At 40.4% G+C, this 12,387-nt stretch overlaps 1 protein-coding gene across 3 annotated transcripts; it reads right to left on the bottom strand.

Annotated features, from left to right (window-relative positions):
* Nucleotides 1-333: 333 nt before the first annotated feature.
* Nucleotides 334-10,427, bottom strand: CCDC126 (coiled-coil domain containing 126). 3 transcript variants are annotated; one of them, XM_030550781.1, is made up of 4 exons: nt 10,355-10,427; nt 5,482-5,622; nt 4,487-4,882; nt 334-2,011 (listed from the first exon to the last, which is right to left on the bottom strand). In XM_030550781.1, the coding sequence occupies exons 3-4, from the start codon at nt 4,722-4,724 to the stop codon at nt 1,827-1,829; spliced, it is 423 nt and encodes a 140-aa protein (XP_030406641.1). In that variant the 5' UTR covers nt 4,725-4,882; nt 5,482-5,622; nt 10,355-10,427; the 3' UTR covers nt 334-1,826. The 3 variants fall into 3 exon arrangements, with proteins under 3 accessions (XP_030406641.1, XP_030406642.1, XP_030406643.1); XM_030550782.1 differs by having other exon boundaries at nt 10,306-10,403; XM_030550783.1 differs by lacking the exon at nt 10,355-10,427 and adding an exon at nt 10,131-10,154.
* Nucleotides 10,428-12,387: the final 1,960 nt, after the last annotated feature.

Below are 12,387 nucleotides of genomic sequence, written 5' to 3'. Positions count from 1 at the left end.
TCTGGTTCCATTTTGGTTTAGATGGAGCCTATCCTTCCTGTATAGGTTCCTGCTTTCCAAGTTTCCTCAGTTCCTAATAAATCTAAACCCTTCCTTTTCTATGCCTTTGAAAGCTTCCCCCACTCCAAAACTATTGCACAGTCATATTTTCTTCTCTCCCCACCAAACTAGGCAAAGTTTTTGAAAAATATTGGGGTTCCAAAACCAAGTGAATTATACTCTCCTCTACTTATATAACCTATGAGATAAATAGCAGACTTTATGATTAGTGATAAATTACAAAGATCAATAGTTTAAAGTCTCAAGGTACGTGGAGAGTACGTGTAGAAAATAGGAAATGGCAAATCATTTAATTAAAAAAAAACTTTCACAAATACAAATTTAGTTTTCTTTCTTCCTGGAAAAAAAAAGTTTACACTCAGTATGTCAAACACAAAATAAGAAAAAGTTGGACACTAACTCAAGTTTTATTTATATATTCTACTTTCCTCTAGACCAGTCCAGACTATCATCAGAGAGAAAGGCAGAAAACCTTGAGACCATATGTCATCCAGCACTTCTGGTCTTATTCCATTTTTTTAAATAAAATATTAAAAAGCTATTACACAGCATATTTAAAGCAAATATTACTGAACATACTTCTAAAAAAAAAAAACCCCCAAAAAACACAACCACCACTCAATATAGTTTTAAAAAACTTAGGGCTGAATGGCACTTTCATTTTAGCATTTATGATGCAGAAAGCACATTTTGGAATATAGTGCACCCTCACTGCAATCTTCATTGCTGTAAGGCTAACGTGGATATAAGGCAATGTAACCTTAGCTTCCACCTACGTCCCTCATAAAATACCATTAGCACATGCATCTCTTTAGTATATATGCCAAGATGCACTGCTTCCCTTCAACTTAATTTACCTACTCCCTCCTATTTAAAAAAGTAACTTAAGGAGATGATGCGCTATATTTGTCACACGCTACAAGATACTTAAATATTAAAAACAAATAGCAATGAATAAAGATATTCACATCTGAAAACTGACTTCCATCTCATAAATAACTTATCTGAAGTTACAAAATACACACACAAATATCTTTCTATGAAACAGCTATGCATGATATCAGAGATTGTTTTGCCTTTGATAATCTAATTGATCTACTTGTGGAGCAAAGATACCTGAACAGTGTTGCTACCTAAGATTTTCATTAGAATTGATTTTTTTTAATATACAATAAATTCTCTCTAGCTACTCTAGCAGGTAGTGCAAATAAAGACATTCTTTGGGTTGCAATTTTTAAAACATTATCTCAATGTTATCTTCAACATATCACTAGCAAATTAATAAGTAACAAAATACTGTACTGTAAATAATACACATCTTCTAACATTACATTATCCTTAGTTCCCTGTTTAAAACAGATTACACAAAAAATGATTAAGCTATATAATCAATCTATCCAAAAAGATATGTTAAATTTTTATTTAAATAAATATATTTTAGAAGTGAATATATATTTTTCCATTTTAGTTTAACTTCAAACATTACAAAGTATGACCCATTTGGCATACTACAACAGCCAAGTTACCAGAATATCTTTAAATACGATATTGTACAGCACTGCTTTAACAGAACTATCTGAAAGCAACAAATTAATCCTTTGAGACCCTTATGTACAGAAGTTGGGACTGCATGTTCCCAGCACATTCTATAGCAGAACAGTGTACGACATGTTAGTGTCAACTATTGCTTTGCCTACCCAGAGGTAAAAAGCTTTTCTTGAATCAAATTGAATCTACGATAAAGTAGCATAAGGTGATCTTGTATGTTATCTAATATTGCTTGCTGCATTTACACGTTTACTTGTAGTTACTGGCACCAGATTACCACTGGTTCCATTGGTGGTATTTGTTGCTGAGCCATTCACAACAATGTAGTCAACTTTGTTTTCCAATTTCACCAGACGCTGTAAGATGTCATCCAGAAGAACAGCAATTGTTCTTTTGAGATCAGCTGAAGAAGACAAAACAAAGAAAGCAGCATTGAATACTGTTCATTTATGTTATCAGCAGTGTGAGAGAAATTTGGGGATTTGGACATCTAATTTATATCTTCAAAAGTTGCTTTTCTTTTTTCCTGGATTTGTTTGAAGAGGACAGTGAAAAGGTAGAATGTGCTTTAATTCTCCTACATATGGATTCTAGATGTCATATAGTTAAAGTACTATTTCTTATTTTTTGCATACTAGAAGATACTACCACAGTAGCAAGCTGAGAATTGGCCCATTGAATCACGGAATATAAAACAACATTAGTCTCCCCTTCTCCCCCCATTTTATTTTTTAAAAGATAAGTGACTATTTAAGGGTAATAGTTTGGACTTTAACCCTCAGCATCAGTAGAGAGGAAATAAATTTAACCTGTATAACAGCTTCTGGCACTGGGCAGCATTAGAAAGCACTTATGTTTTTCCACCCTAGGGCTGGTCTACACTGGGGCGGGGGTGGGAGTGGGAATCGATCTAAGATACACAACTTCAGCTACATGAACAGTGGAGCTGAAGTCGAAGTATCTCAGACTGATTTATCTTGGGTCCTCACGGCGCAGGATTGACGTCAGCGGCTCCCCTGTCGACTTTGCTACCGCCGTTCGCGCTGGTGGAATTCCGGAGTCGACGGGGAGCATGTTCAGGGACCGATATATCGCGTCTACATGAGATGCGATATATCAATCCCTGAGAAATCAATCGCTACCCGCCGATAAGGCGGGTAGTCTGGATGTACCCTTAGATAAGATAGATCTTATTTCCTTCCCAATTATTCTACAAGTTCAGAACTTGCTGTCTGCCACAAGGACAAGGTAAAGCATTATTGTAATACACAATGTAATTCTTAAAGCAGAAAAAAGGATACAGTTTCTTTCCTATGTTAAAATTCTTGGATGTAAAGATTTAGACTTAAGTTGATGTAAAAAAGATTCATAAGGCACCTAGCTATATATCGAGAAAAAGAAAGAAGGGTGGAAGAAGACCTTACTGATATTATAAAAACAGTTAATCTAGGTGTGGGATGGAAGAACACCAGTAGGCAAGACTACTAAACAAACAATGCAGTAATCAACATTAATTCAACAAAAACCTCAACACTTTGCTGTATGTATTCTTTCAGAATTAATTAGTTCATTCCCTCACAATTTGAGAGCATCTGGCCTGACCAAATTATTTGACACTTAGTTTTGCAAAATTCTTCATTATTTGGATTTATCTTATTCTCTCAAATCAAACCTCTCATGGTGAGTCTGCATCAGTGAACTAATGAATTTTATTGTTCTGAATATGTTTCAAATAAATTCCTTTGCACAGAACCAAGGAATATAGATCCAGTTATAGATGTACTTCCCCCCCTTTAAGGATCTTGTTGAGTTAAAGATTTTGACACCCTAAAATATTGGACCTGACCTACACACTGAAAGAGAGATTTACCCTCAACTAGAATTCCTTCTAAGAAGGGGCAGTAAGTATAGTAATGAGTGTCTCTGTATGTAAAATCCTAATTTAACTCTCTCTCTGAAAACTAATTCGTTTGTCTATATTACATATGTTATCACAAAAGTTTTTGTTTTGCATGCCTGCCTGTATTCTGTCAATGAGTTTATTTTATCTAGTTCTCAGAAATTTAAGTGTGAATGAAACACTGGAGAATAGTGTAGGGAATTTAAGTAGATTGTATTTGTCAAATGGGAGGTTAGAACACCTAGACAAATCATAAGACTGGAGTTGCAGAGTTTAAAGTGTTACGTTTTTGAAGTGAGAAATGTTCAGTGTTTACATTAAACAGATCTCAGTAACTAAATCACACACAGATCTCTCTTGCATTCTAGATGAGCATGCGCTATAGACATATAGCAGGTGCACAGGTAACAGGGCACAGTGGTGTCAAGTCAGAGGGGAATATGATGATGCAAACACAATGGAGGCTTGAGATTTGGAGCACTCTGCCCCCTTCTGCTAAATACATAATCATGCCCCCAACATCATGATTGCTTCTCATTGTTTGTTAATAGTGGAAGAGAAGAAAATTAAAGGAAAAAAAGATATAAAAGCAGTAAGAAGGTAGAAATAACACACAAAGTAACAGTGTTTGGGTAGTGAAGTGTTTTAATTTTACATTTAATTCCTACATTATGAATGTACTACTTCATGTTACTGTGAAGAAAACCCCCCAGAGCTCTATTTGCAATTGGTGGAGAAACAAGGCAACCTAATATGGATGCTGACAGTCAAATTACTATAATACATACAACTATGTTTAAAGAACAAGTGTGAGGGCTTAATTTTAAGGCATAACTTCTATCAACGAGCAAACACACAGTCAGTACATAAAGAAATATTTTGAAGAGTTCCATGTACCATTTAAAATAAGATTTAAATGTTGTACCAAAGGCAGTTTAGAACAAAAAGGTTTGTGTAGCCAGGTTTATTTAATCTTACCATATCCTGCCATTGAGGCTCCATTACCACCATTCATTATGTTCTTATTTTCTTCTGCCAGGGCTTTCACATATCTTTTACTTAAGTCTAGTATCTGTTCACGCAGTTCAGCGCTGCTTTGGTGCCTTGGATGCTGAAAAGTATAGCGCAGCAACATCAAGCCCCAAATGAATCCAAACACCAGCAACAACAAACTCAGTTTCTGGGACATGTTTTTTCTTGAAAATGTTAAAAACATTTCTGATGAAGGCAACAGATGAGTCTCGATTTCAAGAAAAATAATTCAATTTGAAGTTGTCGTGGTATTTACATATTAGTCAAAAGCAAGATCTTCACAAAGTAACAAATCTTCTGGATGGACCATCTTAAACACATTTTCTCCATGTCACTTGATTCCTAAATTTGAAGTATTACAAGATTAGTCAAAATGCTCATTCACCAGGAAAAGGAACCAAAAAACAGTTTTCAAGGTCAATAATTTTGGATAGTCTAGAAATTCTTTGTGGATTCATATCTGTGCAGAAATATACCTGTCCACATTACCTACTTCTACAGCTGTCTCCCTTAGCTTTTTTCCATCAAGTCAAGGCTTCAATACCACCATCATTGCTTCAGTTTTAAATTACTGTAATTGTAATTAACTTTTTAAAGTGCATTTGGGTTCACTTTCAAGAAGCGTCATCTAATAGAAAACTGTAAAAAACTCATCCCTTTAGAAACTATTCAGTTTGCAAGCAATATTTTTTGGACTGTTGTTTATAATGCCATATTTTCACAAAAAAAAGTCCTTGCAAATTCATCTGCAGCTGCTGCTTATTCCCCACTGAAAGTCATAAGGCTATGGTGAAACTCAAACATGAAATTTATTTAGACTAAGTTTCTTGGGCAAGGGCCTCATTTGCTTTTGTACAGCATCAAACACATAAAAAATAATGAAGTTACACCTCCTTATAGCACTTTGGCTAATAATTATTCATTAGTTATGTAATCCTTACCGTAGCAACCAATTCTGATGCCACTACAGATTAGAACTTCAGGTGGGAAGTGATCAGCAGGAACATATCAGTACTTATAAACCAAATATCCAGCTTCTGAGGTTTTGGAGTAGTACCAGCCATAGATCTTCAAAGAGAGCTCTGCATGTCAAGCAAAGTTTATTCAAATAAAGTTCTGCATATTATGTTAAGACCAACATTTTCAAGGAGGAGCCTCCAGTTGAGCAGTGCCTAATTGTAAATAACTATGTCTGGAAACCCAAAATTACTAAAATTGTGATTGGAACTGGATACCATGGCTTAACATACATATAAACACAAATTTCACGTACATAAAGTCTCTTCTGTTTGAAAGGCAGGCAAAGATTTCTTCTTTTAAGCAGCTACTTTGCCTTTTTTAAAATCCTTGTTTACAATCTTACTAAGGATTTGGCCTCTACAGTATCCTGTGGCAATGACTTCCACAGCTCAATAACGTGTGAAAAAAATATTTCCTTCCGTAAGTTTTGTTCAGCATTACCTGCTAACTATTAAACCCCAAGAAGCACTGATAAATTCTATTGTAAACCCTCTGCTGACTATCTCCAGCACCCATTAGTCTTCAGATATTGTACACCAGGCCTATAGCAATTACAGTAGACAATATACAATGACTCAAGTTATAACTTAGACAGGATACAAGGACTGACACCCCTAAATCTTGTAAAAAGTGTTATGAGATTTTAATATAAATGTTCATGACCTCATTATCTCTCTTCAGTGAAAGATGTCACTTCTAATAGCAGAATGACCTTTAATACCTTACTGAATCATCTGATCAGAATTGGCTCAGAAGGAAGACCACAGTCTCCCGTTGAATCACCAACAAGTTAGAACATAGTATGAGGTTTTTTTTGAGGAAAGGGAACACAAGGGCCCAACAATGCACTTATCTATTAAGTTTTTGGAGAATATCCCTGTTTACTAGACCAGAGAACTTAGAAACCATTGCATAATTCTCAGGAGCTGTAAAATAACTGCAAATAAATTATTAACAAATTAGACATGAATACACAATGCAAGAAATAAGAAGGCACAAGGCCAATGGGCTGTGTACCCAGGGGAATCACATCCTGAGGGTCAAAATGGGACAAGAGTAGTGGTAATTTTCCACATTCCACCTACAAACCAAAATCCACACGCTCATGATGAGATACCACTCCAAGTGGATTGCGCTCATCTTCATATTGTTCCTCTTGTTTCTTCTATACTTTACTCGGAAATAAAGTAGAAACTAGGGCTGTTGATTAATCGCGGTTAACTCAAAAAAATTAAATCATATTGTTAATAGAATACCAATTGAAATTTATTAAATATTTTGGATGTTTTTCTACACACAGAATACAAAGTGTACAGTGCTCACTTCGTATTATTTTTATTAAAAATATTTGCACTGTAAAAATAACAAAAGAAATAGCATTTTCAGTTCACTTAATACAAGTATTGTAGTGCAATCTCCTTATCATGAAAGTTGAACTTACAAATGTAGATTTTTTTTTGTTACATAACTGCACTCAAAAACAAAACAATGTAAAACTTTAGAGCCTACATGTCCACTAAGTCCTACTTCAGTCAATCACTAAGACAAACAAGTTTAATTACAATTTGCAGGAGATAATGCTGCCTGCTTCTTGTTTACAATGTCACCTGAAAGTGAGAACAGGCGTTCACATGGCACTGTTGCAGCTAGCATCACAAGATATTTCCATGTGCTAAAGATTCATATGTGCCTTCATGCTTCAACCACCACTCCAAAGGACATATGTCCATGCTGATGACGGGTTCTGCTCAATACCAATCCAAAGCAGAACAGACTGATGCATATTCACTTTCATCATTTGAGTCAGGTGTTCTATTTTTTGGTGGTTCAGGTTCTGTCATTTCCGCATCTGAGTGTTGCTCTTTTAAGGCTTCTGAAAGCATGCTCCACACCTCATCCCTCTCAGATTTTGGACAGCACTTCAGATTCTAAAACCTTGAGTCGAGTGCTGCAGCTATTTTTAGAAATCTCACATTGGTACCTCGAGTTTTGTCAAATCTGCTGTGAAAGTGTTTTTAAAATGAACAACATGTACTGGGTCATCATCTGAGACTGCTATAACATGAAATATATGGCAGAATGCGGGTAAAACAGAACAGGAGACATATACTTCTCCCTCAAGGAGTTCAGTCAAAAATTTAATTAACACTTTTTTTTTTTTTTTTAACAAGCATCATCAATATGAAAGCATGTCCTGTGGAATGGTGTCTGAAGCATGAAAGGCCATACATATGTTTAGCATATCTGGCATGTAAATACCTTGCAACACCGGCTACAAAAGTGCCATGCAAATGCCTGTTCTCACTATCAGGTGCCGTAAATAAAAAGCAGGCAGCAGTATCTCCTGGAAATGTAATCACACTTGTTTCTCTGAGTGTTTGGCTGAAGTAGGACTGAGTGGATGTGTAAGCTCTAAAGTTTTACATTGGTTTTTTTTTTTAATGCAGTTATTGTTTTGTACATCATTTGTAAGTTCAACTTTCATGATAAAGAGATTGCACTACAGTACTTGTATTAGGTGAATTGAAAAATACTATTTCTTTTGTTATTTTTACAGTGCAAATATTTTTAATAAAAAATAATATAAAGTGAGCTCTGTACATTTTGTATTCTGTGTTGTAATCAAAATCAATATATTTTAAAATACAGAAAACACCCAGAAATATTTAAATAAATGGTATTCTATTATTGTTTAATAGCACAGTCAATCACATGATTATTTTTTTTAAATCGCTTGACAGCCCTGGTAGTAACAAAAGTGATATTTAAATCATCATATTTTAGCTGCAGAAGTAATACTACACAGAGATTAACTGCAGCAACTCACCTCTCAGAACTGTGTACTAAAATTTTATTAGTTTACAATCTGTTCCCATTCTAAAGGTGGTGCTGGCAAATGTAACACCTAAGTGCCTTATTTTTCATACTGTAACCTGGATTATGGAGCAAAGATTGGATCCACCAAAAAAAAACATCAGATTACTAAATTGCTGCAAACTGGCCTAAGTAGACCCCAGGTCATTATCACAGAACGGAGAGAAAATCCTTCTTTATGTCACACTGGAAAATTATATTCCATTTAGTTATCTGTATCTTTCCAGTAATGAGGTATACAAAAAGTAGTTTACACAAGATTAGCAAGGTTGATTAAGAAGTTGGAGTGAATGATTTATAGAGAAAGTTTAATAAATGTGAATATATATAGCTTGGTAAAACAGGAGACATGATGATAATCTATAAATATCTGAAAGGTTAAACTCCAAGGACAGAAAAATGTTATTTAAAGAATGTACAAGGGATTGCCACTAGAAGTAACTGAATTATATAAGTGAAAGTTTACGTACAATAAAGACAGACAGATGACAGTGTGGTATCGTAAGCTGTGGAATAGGATACTAAGCAGTAACAGAAGACTCATTGCTTTGATTTTCTGGTAAATTAGATTGGGTCCTTACAGTACAGCAAATACATTAGTTTTTCAGAGTCACAGCAGCCATAGTACAGTTCTCAAAGTTTAGGAATTATATGGGGTAAAAACTGTGATTCTATAGCAAATGCAGAAGGAAACAACACAAAAATATTTTTAAGGAAGCACCAATCTATGTGCCTGAGTAAATTCTAAAATTGGGTTGTAAGAAAAGACTTAACTATTTGATGCATCATTCCCTCAATACATCCCTTGTTCTCCACAAAACAATATAAACAATAGTTTATATAACTTATTGTTATATTTGGACATAGCCACAGAAGAGTAATAGCACTTCCTTACCTCACAGAGGTGTTGTGAGGATAAATACATTTAAAGATTGTGACATTTTCAGGTACTATGATAACAAGGGCTCTATATATACCTAAAATTGATAATCATCAGATCTTGTGGCCCCTAAGAGGACAATTTAGGAAAGTATATATTATTAACAGTGCACAATGCATAGTAAAATGCTGACTCACACCAGGACAGCTCAGGGTCAATGCAGCACAGATATGCAACACGGTGATCCATGCTAGAATAAGTCTGAGTCAAGGCAGCTAGCTCCCATGGAACACTGCACAGAGACTCTGCTGAGAGGTTTGCAACAACCCCCTTACAAGCACACGGGCAATATTACATTAGTATTAACAACGGGGATTTGAGAGGGGGAAAAGGGATTGCTCCTGCCATCAGAATCCAAGTGCTAATACAGTCCAGTACCAGGAACTGCTGCAACAGGACAAATCAGAACAAAAGCAGATCATTGCATTTACAGATGGGCTGGGCAGGAACAGGGAGGGGAGGAAGGAGAAGAGAAAAGAGCATGACCTGGACCAGGAAGACATCTATAGAGAAGAATCAAAATAAGATGCTGATAATGAGGTAATAACCTCACTTTACTCAACAACTGCGACCACCTCCAACACCTAGAATAACAAACTCCATCCCATATGCATTCTCAAACTCACACGTATACCTGTCCCAGTTCACAGAACTCACACAATTCCCTAATCCCTATCTCAGACCTACCTGCAATTCCCTAAGCCCCTGCATCGCATCATATCCCCCATTCCCAGCACAGCGCAGTCCTGCTCTCACCTCTCGATCCTGTCCCGCTCTAGCACTCGCAGACACCCCGGGGAACCGGGCCCGCCCCGCTACGCCCCCTCTCAAACACCCCCCAGGGGAATGGGGCCGGCCCTGTCCCCCCACGCCCGGGCCCCGGAGCCGCCCTTCCCGCCCTCACGCCCCCGGGGCACTGGGCCGCCCCTACCAACAAAGGCTCGGGCTCCCCGGCGGCGGCGCTCTCGCCTCTTCCCTACCTGGCTGACAGCCGCTACACCGGCTCCCCAACCGCTTCCGCTCATCCCACAGCCCCGCCCCCCGAGCCCTTCCGCCCCAACGAATGCCGGGAAACAGATCCCGCAGCCTTCGGCAAGCGCATGCGCGGTCCCGACTTTCTTCTGCGCGCGAACCAGAGCAGGGCTCGGGCTGCAGTGCCTGTGTCTTGCTGCAGGGCGCGCGCGTGGGCTGGTTCATCGCAGCACGGGAGCCGCCTCCGCAGCGTTTGCTGGGTCTCCGTGCGCTTCTGCCATCTGTGGTTGTGTGTGCACAGGCCAGGGTGCGTTTGTTCTGTGCCGCTCAGGAGGTGCCAAGCAGCCAGCCCGGCTCAGCCGCGGGTCTAGGTAGCAGCCTCTCGCAGCGTGGCGCCTTAGCCTTCATATTGAAAACAACGCGCCTGACCTTCAGGGGCGTGACGAGCACGTCCCCACTGATTCTTGAGCGGGGGTTAACCTGAAACATTAGCTCAGCAGAGTTGAACTCCCCCGCGCCCTGTTTAGTCTCAGGCAGTGTGTAGCCATCTCAGTTGTATATCCCTTGGGTGTGTGCTTCCCTGGCTCTGATGTTGGTGCTGGGCGAAGTTAGCCATCTGTGGGGTGCTGACAGGTTTACAATGGCACCAATGGCTCCATGGAGCCGGCCGTGCTCAGAAGGGGCCCTGGCCTGCTCCACTTGCACTGCAGCACTAGACCCTGCCAGCCTGCTGGCTCCTCACCGTCCATCGCTTGCTCCTCAGGTTGAGAGCTCCTCACCTCACCCTCCTGCTCCTCTCTGCCCCTGGCTGACCCCAGTGCACCTCTAGCTCTGGGTAGTCTCTGCTTCCCACCATCTGTGAGGCCCTGCCTGTCTCCCCAGAGCTGAGCTGCCTGGGACTGGTGCAGAAGTGTGGCCAGTCTCAACCAGGTGGAGGGGGATAACAATGTGGAGGGTTTGGCTGGGCCCCTCCAAGCAAGTGGGTCTTGTGGGAACCTGGACAGGGCAGGCCCTGGCCTGGCTCATCATACCACTCTTAAGGGCCCAGAGTGATTCCCGACTCCGGGACTAGCTCTGGCTGCGCTGCTGGCTCAACCCAGCAGAAAGTCACCTACTAGCAGGGCTGGTGAGTGTATCTGGGAGGCAGGGGGTGGGGAGTAGGTCTCTGGGGGGTGCTGGACTGTGAGGTGGCAGGGAAGATCTGTGTGTGTTGGGGCACTAGGGAATGGAGATCTATGGGGGGTGCTGGGCAGTTGTGGTGGGCAGGGCTGTCATTAGGCATATGCAGCATACACAGCTGCATAGGGCACCCAAAAATTTGGGGCATCACTGGGACAGCAAAAAAGGTAGCAGGCTGGCTCCCGCACACCCAACATATGCTGTAGTCTCCTTAGGCAGGGGCTGTATTCACGGAGCCAAATGCACCAGCGCGGCACATTCTGCATGAGGGAGAGGGTATGGGGGTCTCTGCAGGGAACTGTGACTCTCTGCTGCCCTAAGGGGGCTGGGCGGCTCACTATCCTTTGGTGCCTTGTACCTCCCTCTCTGGGCTGCGAGTCCAGGTTGCCGCAGCATCTGCTGTGTACGAAGTTCAGTGTGTCAGCATTGGGTGGGGGTTCTTTTGGGGGTCCGTGGGCAGGGGTGGTGTTGTGCCCCAAGTCGGGCATACGGGCATCAGTTTAATAATACTGCATAGGGCCCCATAAATCCTAAGGATGGCCCTGGTAGTAGGGTTGTGGGAAGAGGGGCACTGAGCAAGGGTGGTGGTGTGCAGGGTGCTGTGCATTTGTGGGAAGTTTGGGGAAGATGCTGGGCATAGCGGGTCCAGGGGGGCTCTGGCCATAAGAAATACAGCTTATAGGAAACTTTGGGGGGTTGTTATAGTGTTGGCTGGGGGTGCTGTGTGGCATGGCATAGGCCTGCCCCCGAGGGGATGGGGCATGCTGGCAGCACAGGGCCAGGTGAGCCACTGTGCATCTGGCAACTGCCAGTTTGTAAATAGTGCCCTTGCCATGCCATGCCCATTGCCTCTGGCTGGCCC

Source organism: Gopherus evgoodei, chromosome 2 (genome assembly GCF_007399415.2).
Source record: "Gopherus evgoodei ecotype Sinaloan lineage chromosome 2, rGopEvg1_v1.p, whole genome shotgun sequence".
Taxonomy (NCBI): Eukaryota; Metazoa; Chordata; order Testudines; family Testudinidae; genus Gopherus; species Gopherus evgoodei.
The sequence above is the reverse complement of the archived record's forward strand: the minus strand, read 5'-3'. Positions and strand labels throughout refer to the sequence as shown.

Excerpts from the sequence above, each read along its gene's own strand:
- CCDC126 (XM_030550781.1), bottom strand. The coding sequence starts at position 4,724 with ATGTTTTTAACATTTTCAAGAAAAAACATGTCCCAGAAACTGAGTTTG. Across the intron at positions 2,012-4,486 it reads AGCCTCAATGGCAGGATATG|CTGATCTCAAAAGAACAATT; the intron begins GTAAGATTAAAT and ends TGTCTTCTTCAG.